This window comes from Calidris pugnax, unplaced genomic scaffold, assembly GCF_001431845.1.
Source record: "Calidris pugnax isolate Ruff unplaced genomic scaffold, ASM143184v1 scaffold45, whole genome shotgun sequence".
Classification (NCBI taxonomy): domain Eukaryota; kingdom Metazoa; phylum Chordata; class Aves; order Charadriiformes; family Scolopacidae; genus Calidris; species Calidris pugnax.
In genome coordinates, this window is record NW_015090764.1 from 2,303,011 (window position 1) to 2,323,316 (window position 20,306).

General features: G+C 39.4%; 1 protein-coding gene across 1 annotated transcript in view; it reads right to left on the reverse strand.

Moving 5' to 3' along the window:
- NF1 (neurofibromin 1) overlaps positions 1–20,306 on the reverse strand; it is a 96,765-nt gene that overhangs the window by 41,095 nt on the left and 35,364 nt on the right. Inside the window, exons 16-35 of the mRNA XM_014956596.1 lie at positions 19,873–20,007; positions 19,210–19,323; positions 18,290–18,369; positions 16,881–17,004; positions 15,826–15,969; positions 14,875–15,121; positions 14,478–14,551; positions 14,270–14,353; positions 13,216–13,656; positions 12,643–12,782; positions 11,843–11,965; positions 11,363–11,446; positions 10,863–10,979; positions 10,139–10,320; positions 9,822–10,033; positions 9,057–9,218; positions 7,958–8,061; positions 6,954–7,089; positions 2,667–2,729; positions 782–940 (exon numbers count right to left, since the gene is read on the reverse strand). Coding sequence (XP_014812082.1) covers positions 782–940; positions 2,667–2,729; positions 6,954–7,089; positions 7,958–8,061; positions 9,057–9,218; positions 9,822–10,033; positions 10,139–10,320; positions 10,863–10,979; positions 11,363–11,446; positions 11,843–11,965; positions 12,643–12,782; positions 13,216–13,656; positions 14,270–14,353; positions 14,478–14,551; positions 14,875–15,121; positions 15,826–15,969; positions 16,881–17,004; positions 18,290–18,369; positions 19,210–19,323; positions 19,873–20,007 — 2,925 coding nt within the window. The remainder of the gene's footprint in view (positions 1–781; positions 941–2,666; positions 2,730–6,953; positions 7,090–7,957; positions 8,062–9,056; positions 9,219–9,821; positions 10,034–10,138; positions 10,321–10,862; positions 10,980–11,362; positions 11,447–11,842; positions 11,966–12,642; positions 12,783–13,215; positions 13,657–14,269; positions 14,354–14,477; positions 14,552–14,874; positions 15,122–15,825; positions 15,970–16,880; positions 17,005–18,289; positions 18,370–19,209; positions 19,324–19,872; positions 20,008–20,306) is intronic.

Here is a 20,306-nt window from a genome sequence, read left to right on the forward strand (position 1 = left end):
CATGTAACTTCACTATCAGAAATACTCATTTTAACCTGTTGTGAAACCTCAAGCCAAAAAAACCAACAAACCAAGTAATTCAAAATATGCTCACTTTCAAAATATTTTCCTTTACAAACTTTTAAACACTAGAAAATTACTTCCCTTTTTTATGAACTTTATTCAGCTTTAGACAAGGAAAATAAATCGTCTTTCAAAACCATCATTTATTAAGCATGGCTCTTTCTGCTGGAAATCACACAGACATGTAAAGGAAACAGCATATGCCTACTTAAAGAAAACTAGAATTTCTCAACTTTTAGAATAGATCACACACAGGCCATAGAATTTCTGTGTCATTCATTAAAGTTTTTTTAAAAATTTTAATTTTATAGGAAATAACACCAAATAAGATTAAAGAGAGGAAAAATCACCTCTTTAGCACTAGTATTTAAGCAGCGTCTGGCCGCCATTCTTCTCGCTGTGCTACAAGTGACATTGGCTTCTTTCTTTGTTCTTAAGGAAGGTAAGAAGTTCAAGTGAGGAGCCAGAAGGCATTCTCTTATCTTATACAGTGTTTTGACAAAACGTTTTTTCCCCTATGGAGTGTTCCCCACACTCCCATTGCTGGGAGCTACGGCACTAACATCCTGAGGTACAAACACAGGATGGAAACTGCACTTCAAACAAATGTGATGGTTGCTACAAAAAACCACAAGTTCAACTAAATGTTCTAGTCAAAGAATGAACTACACTGGGTAGAAGATATCACATGGCCAAATAAAAATATTTCTTGATTCACCTTTGACATCAGTTTCAATCCCCTTTCAATTCTTGGTGGAGGCTTTTTATCTAAAATCCCTGCCTCGTACGGGGAGACGATGGCGGGATTGATGAACCGCAGGAACATGGCGCTTCCAACCGCTCCGATGCTGTTCTGGGGAAACCGCTGACTAACCACCTACGGAGTCGAGAATTATAAAGAATATTTTTGCATTAAAGGAATGGGAAAGCAAGCTGAGAAAAGCCTTGTCTGGTACCCCAACTTCAAGCATTCTCTCCACACCAATCAAGCTCTCCTGCCTCAGCGGGTCTTACGGGACACGACACCAGAACAGGGGGATCGAGGAGTAAGGGGTGGGGGGCTATGGGACACAGGCTGGTCCTGCTTTAGGCAAACTTTCTTGCTTTTGGGCAAACTTTCCTGTTAGGGCAAAATTGCTACAATAGCTTTTGGTCAAAGATGAGAAGACCTATCTCAGAGTTGCTGGCCACCGAATCCCAGGACCTGGCCACCAACAGCGCAGCAGACAAATGCCGTCGGTTCACACGGTCCTCCCAGCAAATACAGATCATTCTTTTTAAGCGAGTGGGTCTTTTATTTGTGTATTTGTAATTTCATTGTTGATCACAAGAGCCTCTCCAGCAACAAGACTTATGCTGTAAAATTTCATGAGTAATATTTTAGAAATACTCATCAGAATCATCACATCACATCTACTCCATATTGCTAAATATTCTTTAGGTATCTTTCATTTGCCTTTGAAAAGTCAGTTAAAGCTGCCTGACAAAAATAAAGTTCTTAAACGTGCTACTTGTGGTTCTGTAAAGATTCAATATCTGTTTGTGTATTTTCTCATGAGTAACAACAGTTAATCAAAACAAGTCAGAGAGAGTCTACCTTTTCACAGAATAAAATCAGCAAGCTTTGCATTTTAAGTTATATTGTTTAAAATAAATCAAAAACAAACTCCATTTTCCTAAAATACTTCAAAATGTAACTCAAATCATGCTTCTTAAAACTGATCAAGCCATTAGTACATACATAATATCTCAATAATCACTTTGATTCAGTAGCAACTTCATTCAGTTACCTTGTAATGCAATTACTGATAATATTTTCTTGTAACTTGTGATTGCTAGTGTAACTTGTGATTACTAGTTTGCACACAGATGCTGCATTTAAACATGACTACTGTTCTGCTCAGCTACAGCAAAAAACAAGGGAATATTTAATAGAAGTCTAAATTTCCGTTCTGCCTCTTGTTTTATTCACACTTTGTATTTTGAAGTCACTGTCAAAGAAAAGGATAAGTCTTAACTTCTAATGACACCACTCTCACGATCGACATCCGATCTCTTTAACAAGTTACTGAACATGGGAAATCTGCTTTTCCCAGTAAGTACAAGTGCTAAATGGTATTGCTTAAACACAAGGCAAACAAAAGAAAATATATCAGAAACAAGTCACATAAGCTTCTTTTCTTTTCAGTAACCCACATATACATGAGTTGCTGTCTCCCAGGATGCAAGCTGAAGACAAGTTATCTGCCAGAGCGTTAAAACAATGAAATAGACTCGGGTTTTCCCCAAAACTGAAGAAAACATTTTGCTTCTGCATATTTTTTTAATTTGAAGATGGTGGCAAGGGTAGAAGAATCAGAGTATTAAATACTAAGCAGTAATGTTAAAAATGTCTTTTGTTTACTCAAATAGGCACACAGAGAATATTTTAAATATAACTTAATTCCAGTGTTAATTGAAATGAAAGCTATTTTGTGCCAGAATTAGTAGAATGATTTTACAGTGAGGTCAAATAGACTGAAGTGAAGATGTTTTGAACAAACAGCAAAAGATTTCTGTTGTGCTTTGAAAGAAATGGCTAATAAAAAGGTCTCCAAACTTACTGATTTTTTGTTTTCCTTTTTTTCTTTTACGGTAGCTTTATTCAGTAGAGAGTGGCAAGTTGCCTACAGAACAGAGATGAGCACAAACAAGTCACAGCACCAACTACATACAGCAACAAAAAACCAATGTTGACTTGTACATAAATTACACAGTAAAATGTAACAAACATAACCAACAGAAAATGAAATATATAAACTAAAGACTGATGATGGAGTTTTTATTCCACAGTTTTATTACATCTTATTTACAAAGCACTATATACAAAACAAGCAAATGTTGCGTTTCAATCATTTCTACTATTTCTGGCTAGATTAAACGTCAAACCACATTCATGTGCTCATGATACACAATATTGGGCATTAAATGGTATATTCGGCTTTCAAATGTATTTCACCATCCCCAAATAATTTTAATAGTAAAAATAGTAAAGCATTATACCTTTGAAATACGTATTACTTTTAAAATAAATTTAGAGTTTTAAATCTTCCCAATGTTTCTCTGTGTGTCCTTCAATTTAGTTAGATCTGTGAATCATCACGGTTATTACTACTTTGAGAGCTAAACACTGCCATAAAACACTGTGGAAAAAGGAAGAAAAAAGCCAGCAGCTCTACGTTAATTTGTTACCCATTTCCAATCAAGACATCTGACTCGATTGTGCTTATTTCTGCATTCTCTTTAAACGCAAAGGGACCCATCAAGAAGCATCATTTTCTTTCTCATTTCAGAGCAGGATTTGGGCAAAGCTACAGCCCGTCAGCCCCCCGCGTTGCGCCCCTCGCAGGGGCAGTTTCTGGTCTCAGAGCTTGGTCCTACCCCCTGTGTATCAGCTGGAAACCAGCAGCACCGAGAGGACCCCCCGCACCCGGAGCTGCACCCGTCACCACCCAGCAACATTCAGCAGTTTGAGAGCAAGCAACAACAGTGCAGAAAATCCCGAGAGTATCACCCAAACTGGAACTGGAAGAGTGTTTCTACAACTTCAGAGTAAAAAGGAAAAAAAAGAAGTCAGTAAAAGCTATTGTGCTGACCAGTCTAAATTGGAGTGCTTCTACAACTTCAGAGTATAACAGAGTAAAAAGGAAAAAAAAGAAGTCGGTAAAAGCTATTGTGCTGACCAGTCTAAATTTAAATACTTCAAATTTGTGCAGGATCTGGTAATATTTAACCAGTGGTGCCTCTGCCAAGTGTCTGACTCTGCAATTTCAGCACAGAGGCAGTTGTACACACTCTTCCTCAGGCTACTGCATTTAAAGCAAGTCACATCTCCATCTCTCTCTAGTAAGAAAAGTCATGGATGTCTGTATGTGTTTTATGAAACAGCCAGTGCAACGGCTCTGCAGGAGTTAGGGTGAGCAGGTAACACCCTGAGCGGGGGGGATGTGTCAGGGTAACCATCAGCTGGGGTTCCCAGTTCTGGCTGCTACAGCTACACCCCGACAGCCAAATACACCCTTCCCAGCATGCTCCTACATTAATTAAAATTAGCTACAAATCATTTACAGGGCCCGCCAAATACACCCTTCCCAGCATGTTCCTACATTAAATAAAATTAGCTACAAATCATTTACAGGGCCCACATGAATAGGATATTTTGCACACAGACTTACTTTAAAACTTTAAGCATAAAAAGACACTGCAAAATTCAGTCTCAGTTACTTTGACACCATTGCCTGGGGTGGAAGACATTCACCTTACAAAAAAAAATGAAGTTACCTATTTGGTTCTCATGATAGAAGTGGATTAACACCCCCCAAAATGCAGATTTTAATTGTACTTTCTTTCAGACAAATGAAGTTACTTTATAAAAATCACCTATTTGGTTCTTATGATAAAAGTGGATCAACACCCCCCAAAATTCAGATTTTAATTGTACTTTCTTTCAGACAAAGGTCTGACTCTTCAAAATGTCTGGAATTTGAAAGTACAGACTGAATTATTACGCTATTTGTGATGGACAAACATTTGTGCACAAATACACGTGTAACTAGAAAGAGTTAAAGTGGTAAATGTTGAAGCTGAGTATCAGTTACTACCACTTGTATATTTGTCAGTAAATCCTCTCTTTGAGGAACAAACTACCCTTGTTACCAAAACCAAATGTAGAGGCAAGAATAAAGCCAATAGACTTGACCTGCTCCCAGAGAAGAGCCTCTGGCACTGCCCACTGGTGAGTACCTGTCAGTAATTCCTTCTTGTGTAGCATTTAAAAGTGGTTTGTATAGAAAGAACTTTCAGCAATCTATCACTTGAAATGGAGATAAATCTGATACGTCCTAGTAACAGTATATAAAAGCAAGTCTAAGAAAATATGTGGGAAAATGTAACATCAATTAATGGCAGCAATAATTAAGGTTGTGTGAAACATTTTCAATAACGCTTATATGTACCACAGTCAAGGTCTGCAAGACCATGATGATATGAACTTGATGAAAACCAATTTGCCCTCCTCATTTTGCATTAGAAAAAAAACCCCAACCCCAAAAAACCACCCAACGAAACCCAATCAAAAAAAAACCCCCAGAAAAACCAAAACCACTCCCCTTGACCTCAATACAACCACTGTCAGAAAGAGAAACCAATGACTTTAGAAGCCAGAAGGTGTCACAGCAAAACCAAAAGCGCCCCATTCGCATGCCTAACTCCTTCCAACAGCTCACAGGAACCAACCACCCAGGTTCCACAACAGTCACAACATACAATTCACTGGTTTTCACTTCAACTTCCGAGAGCCGCAGCAGTTGCTGGATTTATTAACACAGCATTCACCCCAAACATATGACTGGACTACACTACACGGCATTTTTCCTTATTACTCATAATTAGTTCATACAGCCCAGAAAATCTATTTTCCTTGCTTTGCTGAGATTCAGGCTCCATGGCTGAAAAGCCAACAGCTCTTCAGCAACACTTTGCTGAGACCACAGCTCAAGGCCTCTGCCACACGCACCAGTCATTAATGGGGCTGGAAATTATCTTCCCTCTGAGCGCACACACCAGTCACCAATGGGGCTGGAAATTATCTTCCCTCTGAGCCCTGAGGAGAATCCCTCTCTGGAATTTTGAGCATCCGAAGCAAACCAAGAGCAGCCCGGGCACAGCAGCCTGTGGCCAAGCTGGCAGGGAGCAGCAGGAAGGGGCCAGAGCAGAGGACATCAGGATGGGGGCCAGGGACAGCCAGGAGGGTACCGTTAGGGTAGAACTTGCTCTAGGGAGGACAGTGCACCACTCAGGAAGGCTTCTTCTCTTTAAGGATCACTTAGGAATGGTACCAGAAACAAGCCTGGAGAGGGCAGTCCCAGCTTGGGAACTTTCCTCGGTTTGGGTGACAGCACCAAAGTTCTAGCCACAAGTGCAAGTCAGATGTAAAATCCCTTCCAGCTGCTGTGGGCAACACCTCTACCAAGCACAGCCAGCAGCATTTTATACATCTATTTCCTTCCCTTATACTCAGCTTCAATACACAGTTTCTAAAATTCCGGACTTGTAACTCTGTGGTCCCACTGAAGACTATACCGTTTTTTCCTCATGAGGATCTCACACCCTTTTAAACCTGCTTTTCTATCAAAGGCAGAGAGTATAAGATTGTCCCCACCCATAACAAATGACTAAGTAATATTCCTGAAACAATGACCTGAATAATACATTTCATAGACAAGTTTTGGAAACATTCACTTCAGACAGAAATGCTCTTGAAGAAATTGCCTCTTTTTATGCAGACAAAAACTATCTACAGCCAGTAACTGCACAAGTAGCTATTTTATTCACAGAGTTAAAGTTTATCAAAATCCATAAGACTTTCAGATAGCTAACTTTATTTCTGATTTAATTGGTCCTGCATAAAAAGTAACAAGTACAATGTTTCTATATTCAAAACAGTTTTGCATTCTCTCAACCCAGCAGTGATTTTTTCATTTATTTTCCCCTTTTGCTGCCTTCCCTATAGATGGCCCACGTGATGAACCAGTAAAAGCAAGTATAACCATTCCCTCCCTAGTTAATCTTTAGTCTCCCACAGAGACACTAAAGCAGAGATTATTGCTGCCTTATTAGGTCTGAGTTCCTAACTGTGATTGAACTCCTTAAAAAAAGTTTAGTCACCTCCTAATTGCCAACCTGAGTCTTAAAACACCATTCAGTCCCTACAATTAGATTCCTGTGAATGTATGTCTTGAACCAGTCTAAGAAATGCCCACTGCGCACCCGCTACTCCACCAAGCTCCAAATTGCTCGAATTGTAAGAACAAGCCCCAAATCTTTGGGGCAGGCGACCGCTGCAGGCATACCTGGTATAAACAATGGCACACACTGCGAAGCTGGGGTGGGAACTCCGAAGAAGAATTAATGATTGCATGAAAAAATTTTTCTGTCATTTGCAAGAGACTCCGCTGGTTCTCCTCGAGGCTTTCTGTGGGCTCCAGCCTGAAACAGACCCGCACACGCGTGACCAGCAATCAAATGCACCACACTAGCTGCAATTAGCTGTTTGGTAGTGACCTTACATCCCAGGGTAAACAGAAATCTTATGGAAATATTTATGATCTTTTACACAAAAGTTTCCATCAATATTTTAAACCGTGGAAGCTACAAATATCAGGTCATTTAAAACTCAGTAATAAGCGGACAGCCGTACACCGGATTCTCTCACACCGATCCATACAGAGACACACACACAGAATTCCAACAATAACTGCCTTTGCAGTTTGATGATGGTTTCTCTGAAAGGAATTTTTGAGGTAGATGCAGATCTTCGAGAGTCGAACTATTAATAAGAAGGCCTAACTTTTGGTCAGCTACTTAAATACTTAAAAGTTTTTCTAAGAGTTAATTGACAGCTACAGAACAACTACTAAATCCAAGTCTTGAGGTGATATAAGAGAAATGAAAGCAAAAAATTTACACACAATATGCACACATCCATTTTGCTTCTGTAATTAATTCAATGACCTAAAGCAGACACTTTCCAGTCCTACTGGAAATCCCCACGTTAGTGGCCTACAGAGAAGTATGAAGTAGCAGAAGATGCCCTGAGAGAGCCCCTGTCCTCCTTACTCCCTCCACAGGGTTAGAGGACGTGCAGCAAAACTCATCTCACAGTGTTGGGCAGCTCTGTGCAACTCTCCCTGGGTATAATATAAAATTAATGTGTGTGGTAAATTAAGGAGTAGAAAAGTATTAAAGTACGAGAAGAATGCCTGCAACAAGGAAAAGGGAACCCTATTATACTTAGAATGACTGGGAATCGTGTTTACAAATAAAAACATTTGCTCCCCCTCCTTGAATCTCAAACCTTGTTGGATCCACCTCAAAGCTAACATGCTGCCATTCAGAGGATGTGATCACAGTCCTCAATAAAGGTTCCAAAAGCTTCTGCAAATACGTAGCACCATATACCTGTGCAGAAAGAAAATGGGAATAAGCAGCTGGATTAACACAGCAATTCACAAGAACACTCCAAAATTCTCTAAGCGTTAAAAAGAGCCTGAAATCACTTGATTTGTTTTGGCATAAGCCAGATTTCTGTAAATATTATAGTCTCACTGTTGAAACAGAACTGTGATCAATTTCTACAAGTATGTTTATTAATCTCCAAGTTAGAGAAAACTATAGGTGACCACAACAACCAGGTGGGATTGTTTCTTAGAGCACACTGACCCAGCTCTTCATCTCTGCTTGGACACAACTTTTTCAACTGAAATGGAAGCACAAACAAGACCTGAGAGAGTTTGTCTCCCCATCTTTAAACTGCCTGTTACTAAAGGAGCACCAGGAACAGTCTTCAAGCTGATACTGGCCCCCCAGTCACTCATATCAGAAGTTTAAAGAGCTCTACTATGACTGAAGATTATTTAAGAAAGGACTTTAAGATAACTAAAACTTTATATTTAAACTTTAAACTAACAAATATTAGCTTTTTGTGTCAAATAAGTTATGTTTTCTAAATAACTAATGATCTCTGTTGAAATCTACAAATCTTTCAAGTTTTTCTTCTTTACCATGCAGAAAATAAAGACCAGGCAAGATGAACCCTTTACTGCCCTGGACACTTCCAAGAGGACTAAATGCATGTTTAAGCCTAGCTGGTTGAGTCATAAAGTCTTGGCAAAAGGTGATTTCCAGGAGGGTTTGTATTTTTCAGTTGGGCTTGAGCATAAGAGATCTACAAGATTTAGTTTATCAAAAGTTAAAACATTAAAAGCAGAACTCCCTGAACTTAACAGATGTGAGAGCTGAGAGTAACTTAAACCCAGCCCCAAAGGCAACTCTCTACTGTGTTCATCTGATCCAGTTACTCAAGCATTTAACACCACAGATTGGTAGTTTTGTATTTTCATGAACTTTTTCCATTATTCAAGTGATCTGTAGCAGAGAGAAATATGATAACATACCTTAAAACAGAAAGTCATTATTTTACTGGCTAAGCTGTTCCCTCGGAAGAGCGTCTGCATGGAATCTGCCAGTTCAACTTCCTTTGAAAACATATTCCAGAGCAGCTGGTAGAGCAAGTGCCGGGAATCAAAGAGTGTGACCAGGACTCGAGCTAGCTCATCCTTAAAAGAAGCAATGAAATATTAATCAGACCAAAGCAACTACAAAAAAAAAAAAAAAAAAGAATTATGAAAACTACACCAAGTTTGTACTAATACTTTACATTTGCTATGGAGTCTTGCATGTAAATATAAAATTAAGCACACACAATCTCTCTTTAAATCTTTCCGATGCTATTGCTTGTCTAAAAGTCTGCCTCATGATGTCCAGTCACACAAATGCAGAGTGGTTAGTCCAGAGAGATAAGCAGTGATTCTGCTGTACAACAAAGCCCAATTCATCTAAAATCTAGAGGAGCAAATACAGTTCTGTTTGTCTGCATTACAGCACACACAATAACCAACAGATACATTTATTACAATAACTGTATATAGAATTATTCCTAGACATTGACTAAAAATTTACTATAAAAATGCAGTTTATAATCAAGGTCTCTGACAATTAGATTCAGTACGTTTTTCAGGAATATTCTGAGAAAGGTAGCTCTCATGGGTAGGTCTAATCTCTCTTTAGCAGACTGTTGTTACTGTTGCACTAGCTTTTACTTCAAGTAAAGTCTTAATATTTTCAAAAACGTAGGAAATAAAATGCGTGAATCAACTTACCCACTGAGAACAAGGCACCACATTGGCTAAAGCCATAGCAATAGGAAGCTCCCCCTGATCACCCATCATTGTAACCAACTCCACCAATCTCTCAAACCGATCCGCTAGCACTGTCTCTGCTAACGTATCGAACTCTGTCCCCTGCTGCAGAATTTTGGTGAGGACTTCCATAAACGTGGCTCTTGTTTGGAGGTCTTTATGATAGCCCAAGCCTGATTAAAAAAACCCAGAACTACTAAGGAAGATGTAAAAATAAATTAAATACCAATGTCTTCATTACGCATTCATTTATGCACAGTTATCTCTAGCTACTTTACCTATGGAGTGCATGAGACCACTGTCCACGTTGGCGTTGAGTAAATTGGACATGGCAAGAACCGTGCAGTGCCGCAGCGACGCCAGCCTCCGAGACATCCCCCGCTTCCTGCCGCCCGTCTGGGCACTTTCATCCTCAACCTCACTGCAATCATTCAGAAGGTTCATGAACAGTGTGAAGTATCTAAAGAAAAAGACAAAGAACTTGGGTAAGTACAGCAGATTCTGCAAAGGCAACCATCGGAAAAAGATGTGCATGCAGCAACAAATGGACAATAAACCTCGCAAAAAATCTTCAAACTGCCCCAAGAAATCTCTCTTGCAGCATAATCCAAACTTTCAAATGTGTTGTAAAAACCAGAAAGCACTGTCCCAAAATTGGTACGCGCATTTTCTCAAGGCAAGTGAATTTCACAGGTGTGCCTTTACAAACAGATGTCCTCAAAGAGATTTTAAGTCTCATGGATAAAAATAAAATATCAAAGCACAGTAATCCATCCCAAGCATACAGCTGCATTAAGCAGAAACAAAGCCAAATTTTATAATTGTTTTCTAAATGAAAATGTTTCCATAAACCTAAGAGGCAGAGATTTGTGAAATGGGATATACAAGAAGCAATTCCTGTGTGGATAATACAACTATTTCTGCCAGACAAAAAAAACCAGTTTGCACATGGTGCATCTACTTAGTCATTGTATAGAAGAATAGTTAAAAGTCACTATTTACTTAAGAAATAACTGAGATTTCGCTTCCATCAACTCAACACCATCTCCTTCTTCAGGCTGGAGTGGCAGCCCAGCAAGCAGAGAGACCACTGCTTCCATACTCGCTTGGTCCAGGTCTCTGAAAAGCAAAGTTTAAAGCAGCTGTGAATGAGCTCAGCAGGAGCAGTCTCTCCTTCCCCATGATCATTTTCCCATCCAGTACTGAGTCCCTTTTCCTTATATACCTAACTGCAGCTGAAAAGAATTTTTTTTAGAAAATATTCTAGTCAAGTTGTGTCCATCAAGACTATGGCAACTGCATTTTGTGCTACGGGTTCAAGCAATGTATCTACTAAGGCCAACAAACCACATTTGTCATTAAAAAAAAAAAGTATAAATTCAACACTACAAAATTACTGCCACTGAAGGAAGTCCACACAAGCCTGCTCATCTGCAGGTATCCAATGCCACTAGGAACAGTGTTCCCAACTGTAGCCCCAGTTGGATCATGCTCTTTCTTACCTTGTCAAGCATTTCACATCCTCATCTGTTGCTTGATTAGATGTTCCCATAACCCAGTCTGTCAAATATTCCACCATTTTGTTCCTGTCACATACAGATATATTGCTTTAGTTTTGGTTTTTGCTGTGGTTTTTTTTTTTTTTTTTTTGAACAACCCTTCCCCCAAACACACTTATACTGTTGGCATCAGTCTTAGCAATTACAAATTCAGTGTAATAACTACTACAGCACACACTGAAGATGAACTGAACTAATTTTATTATACCAATTATATCCCAATCTGTATTACACACAACCATTTTACAATATCCACACATTCAAAATAAAATTTTACTGCAGCACCAGGCTCTAAATTATCCTGAAGACAAAGGCAGGACTAGTACTATCCCTATACCAGGAATACTTTTTAAACACAAAACCAAACAAAACTGCATTTGTCCACGTCACACTATCTTAGAAGTTGTATAACACAACACTTACCTAAATTTCATTTCTTGGCAAAACGAAAGGTCATCTCTCCTCTCCATCATTACTTCTACTAACTGACATAGCTTAGTTTTTATTTGAATTGCATGTACCAGATTTCCGAGCACACGCACATACCTGCAGAACAAAAGCAAAAAGAGACTGATGAAATGCGTGACGCTGCTTCACAGCACGTGCCCATGTCTGAGAACTCCTGCAGCCCCACGCTGGACCCCAGGTGCTGGCTGACCCTGCAGACCTGCACGACGGGTCACTAGGTGCCTGGACTACCTTTTTGTACTTCCCAAGCCAGCCTTTACATTCGGTAAGACCAGTACCGATTTTCTTCTGGCCAAAGAAATTCTCTATTGGTATAAAATTGAACAGGAATCTGGCTTTTAACCACTAGCACCATTGCACACAAGTGCCTGGATGTACTTTTTTGTACTTCCCAAGCCAGCCTTTACATTCGGTAAGACCAGTACCGATTTTCTTCTGGCCAAAGAAATTCTCTATTGGTATAAAATTGAACAGGAATCTGGCTTTTAACCACTAGCACCATTGCACAGAAGAGAAACCAGGAACGTTTCCAAGAATGGGGCCAAGCCATGGAATAGTTAGTTCTTTAAAGAAGAAGAAAGTCACCCTCCATCAGCACACTTTATGCTACAGTGTAAATGACCTCCACCTCTACTGAAGTTGTCAGAACCATCAGCTGCTGCTTCTCCATGGATCCAAGCAGAAAAGATGTAAACTATTAGGGACTGCCTCGCTTTTAAAGATATTACTCTGTACAGGTGAACAGGATTTCTTACCTAACCAGGTTTAGCATCATTGTCTCAATACTGGCTTGTCCCAGGTGTTCTGAGCTCCCCTCTGTATGATTGTCCAGCAAATTCTTCATTATAGCAATGGTTTGCTCTACAAACTGTGTGTTGGTCTCAGTTAACAAAACCTACAGGAAGAAAATTGCTGGTCTTAATTCTTCATACACAAAACCAAAAAAAAGGGTTATTTATCAAATATATTGCAGCATTTCAAAAACTTAACAGACCAGCATTTTTCCAGTATCACCTAGCCAAAAGAATTCCAACATACGTCAAGGCTAAATATGTCAATATTACCAGCTGTAACAATTCTAAGAACATTCTCACAGATTCCGTACTCAGAGTTGACTTAGAATTCACGAATGTTTTCAATTATTTGATGTTAAATACAGCCTGGAATCACAACTACAATAACTATCAATGCATGCTGTCAAATACAATCACAACACTGGCAGGTTTTTCTACAAAACATGGACAGGTATAAATTTCAACTACCTATGTGAAAGATAAGACATGCCTTTTATTAAGACAGAAACATGAAGGAATATACCAACACTTTACCTGTCCTTGAGAATCAAAGAACTTGCTGATGGTATTCTTCAGTTTGTTAAACAGCATTGGGTAAAGCGCCGGACTCAGCTCCAGACCCACCAGATCTTTGATGTTGGTCCGTATCTGCAGTCCCACCTTCTCGTGGTTACAGACCATCAGGGTCAGCAGCCGGTCGATGAATTTGCTGACGGGAGTCTCCGCGTTGCCCTCGGTGGAGACCATGGATATCATGGAGCCCTTCCTCTCGTTGACGGGCCCCATGGGGGGGCTGTAGGTGGCCAGCCCCGCGTTGCTGCGGTGCTGCAGGCACACCCCGCCCAGGGCACACAGGAACCCCGTCATGTTGATCCACTCCTGGAGAGAGTCCGTGTCAGACAAGTCGATGGAGCCTCCCCCGCTCACGTGCGACATTCGTCTCTTAACTATTGTCTTATGAAGACTTTCAGCAACCTGAAAAAGATCAGCAAAAGACAAAATCTCTTCAGTTCAACACAACACGTGGAGAGAGAGCAGAATTTTAAACTAATTTTAAACGTTACGCCTCCTACCACTTACAATTCCAGCCTCAAGAATTTTCTAAGATTCACCTTTTATAGCTTATTGTGACAGCACAAACAGCAATCTGTGCAGAGCTGCTCTGTTTGGAGAAGTTGAAAAAGCGAGGCTGAAAAGGCCTGAAGGAGGTCGCCCGGCCAACTCCCTGCTCTGCACCAGGGTAAAGTGTATTTAAACCTCAATAGCCTGCAGCTTGTTTAAAGCTTCCAGTGAAAGGGATTTCAACCTTTTTCTATTAGCATTCCAGAGTTTTTACTAGTCTTTTTTTCAATTTTTTTAAGCTCAGCCTCCATCTCCCTTACAGCAATTTAAGTCAAATTACTTCTTGGTCTCTTGGTAAGCACAATGGAGAAATGATTACCATTATTTTTCTGGGATCTTTTCATCAGGCTTAAGTCTGTCTACAAAACTCATCTTCTAGATTAAAATTCAATTCCTTAAAATAAATAAGCTTAAAGAATTATTTTGAATTTCTAAGGGTTGAACCTATGGAAAAATTCATAGTTACCTGCCCATCTTCCATTTTGGTCTTTGGATAGTTAAGGATTAGTTTTGTAGCTTGTTCCCATTTCGCATGTGTATCCTCCCAGGCCTAAAATAAGATACATCAAGATTTAACTTCAAAACTTCTTGTAGCAACAGTATTTTCTGTTTTTTTTATTAAAAAAAAAAAAAAAGGCATGCAAAGAGTGTATGAATTCAGAAGAAAAGTTTACCTCTGTGTTTCCTGCAGTTGGATGTTCAATGCGTCGCAGTAATGCCATCACTCTTTTCTGAAGAGCTGCTCTCCCTACAAAGGAGCACAGAACATTTAACTGACTTTTTTGAAAACCCACCTACATCAAATACGAGATCTTTGAAAGTAATTATTTAATTAACAGAGGAACACATCCCTGTAAAGTGTTTAGAAAACGGTTCCTCGTCACACTTCAAAATCTTCATGAACTCAGTCACCCAAATTCTCTACTCTTTCTGGGAATTCCAATTAAGATATTTCAGTGAAAGCAAGAGTAGCAATTAAATCAAGAATCTCAATCTGTTTAAAGAACTCAAATACAAATAATTGTCATCTTATACATGTAGAGAGGTATTTTACAGATTCATGATTCCTACCTGTTGACATCATATTGCTAACAGATGCAAACTCCATGAAAGTGTTGTAGTTTGGCAAAAAATTATGCACTGAGACCTCATCTACTCCACATCTGATATCAGCTTCCTCGCAGAGGTGACGGAAACAGGACATGGCAACAAGGACTGCCTCGATATCCGGGCTCCACAGAAACATGTACAAGGCGACTTCCAGCTTCGTTTGGGCCTGGCGACAAATGGGTGTTCCGCTGCATCCTGCTGTGCTTTCCTTGGGAAACACAGATTTCCAAATTTGGTAATATTGCTTATGAATATGGCAATTTTATTAACAATCAGCCTTGTCCAAATTGTTCTGTAAAACTGCTTTTATTCCAGTAGGAATAAGCAATCCTAAACACAATCTTATATGTTGCTGCGTGAACACAGTGGCTGAGAACCTGCTCCTTTCATAAGGATAACCACGGACTGAGGAAAATCTTATGGGTACCAGAAAACTGTACATTAAAACACAAAATGAAAGTTTTGGTTCGTGAAAGATGTTCTAAATATCCTCTTCATTGTTTTCCTGCAGCTAGAACTGGCAGTAAAACTAGGCTCGAGAAACCTGTGTGTCAAAGGGTGTATTTTACTGAAATGTGTGATTTTATGAGCCTTCACGCTACATTCACACTGCACATACTTTCCAAAGCGAGGTCTCAGATTTATTAGCAAGACTAATGTGTAGGGATGCCACGTGCCATCCTAAGAAAAAAAATATTCACCATTTTAACTTGAAAAAGGTGTTACTTTTTGAAGTTTGAATCATTATTAACCAGCATATTAGACACATTATGCGGGATACAAATGTCTTTTCCCCCTCTGAAAAAATTAATTTTATTTTTAAAAATTACTCTCAAAGTAATTTAATTTCTAATTGCACGTGGGTTTTTCTCCCCCAAGCATTAAAAAGAATTATTATCATGCATTACTTACCATGGAAGAATTCCCTTTCCCTTTCCTGAGGGTAGCTCCTGGAGCACAGCGAATCATCTCTTCATGGTCAAGGGAAATTTGACTCGTTCCACCCCCAGAGACATCATAAAGGAAGAGGAAGTGGCAGGAACTCCTGTCTGATTGCTAGGAAGAGATGGAACAAAAGTAACAAATCAACTTATTCTTAAAAAAGGGGTAAAAAGGACAGAATTCAGGAAGGTAAAAAGCTTTCAACATTTACACAGTACTTTTCACACTGGTGCTCTCAGGGCTCTATGAAGTCACCCAAATTAATGGTATCTCAGAAAGATATTTCCCTTTCAGAAATTATCTGCAGAGTCATCTTCAAAAAACATCGCTTTGAGGTAAGCACAAAATGAGGCCTTTTCCTGCCTTTCTTGGAGCCTCCTGAAAGCCCAATAGGCTTCTTGGGTTCACTCCACACAAATACTAACATAAACATAATTATAATTTAGATGTAATTAAGTCTAAAGAAGCCAACTCAGGAGTACTGTACATGTTATAGTAGATCAGAAAAGCAGGAACTGAGACTGTGAAGCAGAGATCTCATAAGAACTATTATCTTTTTCCGATCCTGGTATTAATGACCATCCTCTAAGCACTAAGAGGAAACATGAGATCCAAACAGAAATTTTTACTTTGTCCATGAAGAAGTATATTTTATCATAACTAACTTTCCCTTTTCCTCACCTTGTGGACTATTTCTCTTTATATTAGGCAAATAGGTATCAGGCACCAGGTTTCTGCGAAACAAACATTTTCCGGGCAAGTAGGACAACCTGTGTAGCTAAAGTAAAACAAAATCAAAATCCTAAACCTAGCTTTGGTTAACAGTCCCACCAAGGGTGCCTCACAAAGCACCACCTCTCAGCAGAGAGGAAATCAGAAAACAGAAGTGTAGATGCAGCTATTAAACCCCTTCCAATCATGCAAATAAACTGGTAAATAAAGGGAGTGACAAAACCGAGAGCAATTCACTTTAACGAGCCTAACATTTTGTTAGCATCCTAACAGAGATGTTAACATTTACTTACTTTGTTTTTTAGAAGAAATTTATTCCTACAGATGAGAATTTCTCGCAGCCACTTGAGGATTTCCGTACTGCTGAGCATCTGATGACTAGTTAGTTTCTTGCAGATATAAAAAAGCATTTGTGAACTGCAGCAAAATGAAACTCAGCATTAGCTTTATAATCTAGTAATAACATTTTTGAAGATGCTACTAGGTTTTACATAGAAATAGGCAATTAGCATGAATTTCCTATACATATACCAGCGTCAGCTTTTAATAATAGATGTAACAGAGGTGTGTACTTTAAAGGAGAAGCTCCCGCTGGCCCTTCCCACCGCCCAGCTGGCCTCCGCGGTTCCCTAGAGGAAGTTAAGCCATTTGGGTACTTGGCAGAAGTCTGGACTCCAGGGCTGTGGGTTCCTCCATCTCCCCACAGAACAGATACAGCACAGACAGGGGCAGCACGACTTTACCTACACTGCTCTGACAACGTGTCTCAACTCTGCTCTGGAAGGAACACATCTAGGGATGTTCCTTCTTCATATCCATTCAGGCCTCACACTCTCTGTTAAAACTGCCAAAGGGTCCAAATTAGTGTCAATTTCAATGGGTTTTTTTTTTCCCCCAGCCCAAACAGACCACAAACTCATTTCTACTACCATTAATTACAGCAATGAGTTTCAGTGAGTGCCCACCTCAGGGGCTCAGCAGCCACACAGCCCAATTCACCGGGGCTGCTCAATGTTCCTCCCGGGCTCTCGCTTCCCTGCCTCTAAACCAAACATCTCTACCAACACGGGTTTGATCACCAAATACTGCTTTTTAAAATTGTTTAGCTCATGCAATTCTTAGAAATCCGAGTTTACAGATGGCTATTTTTTGGTTTAGCATTTTGTGTAATTCTGACTTTTTTGGGACGTCATTGTCCTTAATATTCTCCAAGAAATCAACCGCAACAGCTGCTGTAAAGTTATAAAAAGCAAGATGACTTTAATGAATAAATATTCTTTAAATACACAGGAAAGATCCCAGGTCTACTACCTTCTTGAGGCGAGGGCTTCAGAGCCAAGAGCAGCAAATCCACACTGTTAGAACTGCTTAGTGTTACCCACCCTCAGCCCCAGAATTTAAACATGTAGCAAACATTAGAATGAGGTGGAAAATTCTCTTAACTTTTCAAATTAATAATCACTTCTACACCTTAACATCAGGCTGAAGAGAGTCATTAGGAAAGCTGGCAAAACATCTGGGATATTTTTGTTAAATTCATAGAGTATAAGGAAGATAAAATGTTATACTGAACACACATAATAATTCTGACTGCGGGTTCATACCGATGTTGCACGGGTTTCCCAAAACATTCACAGCTATTTCAAAAGAGAAGACCAATCAAAGCATCTATTTCTCTAATTTACAAAATTAACTTCCATACCTGATTTCCCAGAATGTTTCTATGGGAGCATCAGGATTCCACAAGTCGATGCTGTCCAACTGGTGCAGAACAAGCAAGGCCTAAATCCCAAACAAAGTGCTTTCACTTAAAGGCAGGTATTTACAAAGAACATCAGCATGGGCAGGGAAACAGGTGCAATCACATGGTAATTAATTGCTTTAAAAACAACAAAAAATAGAGATTCTCAGGCAGATAAGCCAATACTCAGGTAGATTAGGGATTAAGATCATTAAAGACTGAAGAGTACACCAAAATCCAATTACAGAACAGTCCAAACCTCCCAGTCTCTGAGCTCCCGTGGGTGACCATAGGGCTGTTACCACCCAACAGAAACTTCCCCAGAGACCTTCACACTGAAAAGGATTATTCCTAGACAAGAAATAGCTCAAATTCTACCATTAAGCTATCAAGAAATAGGTATTTTATATATTGGTAGGTAGTACTATGTTGATGGTACTTGTGGCAATTCATGTTGAGGCAAAGTTTAACAAGGCTTTAGTTTATTTACTAAAATTCAACTACTTATGCAAAGCCCTAATAGCATGTAGGTATAGTTAACCCTTTTTCCTGTCTACCTGTGAAAGTGAGGCAAAGTTTAACAAGGCTTTAGTTCATTTACTAAAATTCAACTACTTATGTAAAGCCCTAATAGCATGTAGGTACAGTTAACCCTTTTTCCTGTCTACCTGTGAAAACCCAAAACACAAAAGCTGTCAACAAAGCACACACTCTACAGACCACTTTTTAGAATGGGAAGCTGGAGACCAGGGAGGGAGAAGCCCCGTTAGGAGGCGCAGGGCGGTCACAAGAGGCAGCTCAAATGGCTTTTTGGAATTTTCTCTTGTAAAACTTTCAGTGCAGGAGACATTTAGGAAAAGATCAATAGAGACCAAACTCACCTCCATGGCTTCTTGTGCTATATCGGGCATGCTGGACTGCGGAACCAGCTGGACGAGGCCCGTGATTAGCTCCGCCGTGCTGCCTTGCGTCTCAGGCCCTTGCTTCCTTGGGTTCTGAAGAGCACAAAGGAAAGCAAATCTAAGTTAGAAAACCATTTATTGACTGACCATGTTCCTGACCGCCACAGCAACATTCCTGGAATTAAACTAGGTGGATTTCTGGATCTTTAAGAGAGTACCTCATTTATTTTTAAGCTATGATAGCTCTTGCATATCATACCTTTAACAGAAATATTTCTAACTTAAACAATAAACAGACCTGAGAAAACAGATCTAAGAGCACATCTGTCTTTCCACTCATTTCAATGATGACTAATTACCCTTATTTTAATTCTCTTCTTGTTCTATTCCCCAGTCCTCCTCTCACCCCCCGCAGAGTTACAGAGCTTTATTCTCCTTTCATTCTATTGCTCTGTTTCTGTACAATTTTTTACAGCTTCTTTTTAGTCTTTTCTTTTTCCGTTGAAAGCACAGAAGTATTATAACCAGAGAAAAGAATGAGTAGGGAAGTATCCTTGATGCCCGGTTTATGTTTTTAATTTTTATTCATTTAGTAGCTTCAAAAATAAATTTTACTATAAATGAATAGTATGATCTACTTACACACAGCAAAAGCTTTGGGTCAGCATGGATCAGTTTTACCAAGGACAACAGCAAGAACTTGTAGCTTCTGGTTTCCAAATCAGTAGGTTTTTCTTTAAATTTAAGGCTTGTCATTTTCTCCTTAAATGTAAGACTCTGGTGGAAGGAAAAAAATCGCAGTGATTGTCGGTAAGGGAGTCTACGTAGCAGTTACATACACATATAAATACGTATTTTAAAAAAAGTGAACTTGCATTAATTGGTCCACAGTATGTCCAAAGACAAAAGACGTTCATCCCTCTCCAGTAAATTTACAGAATTTATATTTTCATTAATTTTAATCTTGTATCAGCAGGGATTAAATGAGTACTTTTGCTTACAGCTACCAAAATAATTATGGGACAGCAAGTTGGACAAAAAAATTACTCTTGTGGATATCCAACACAAGAGAGAAT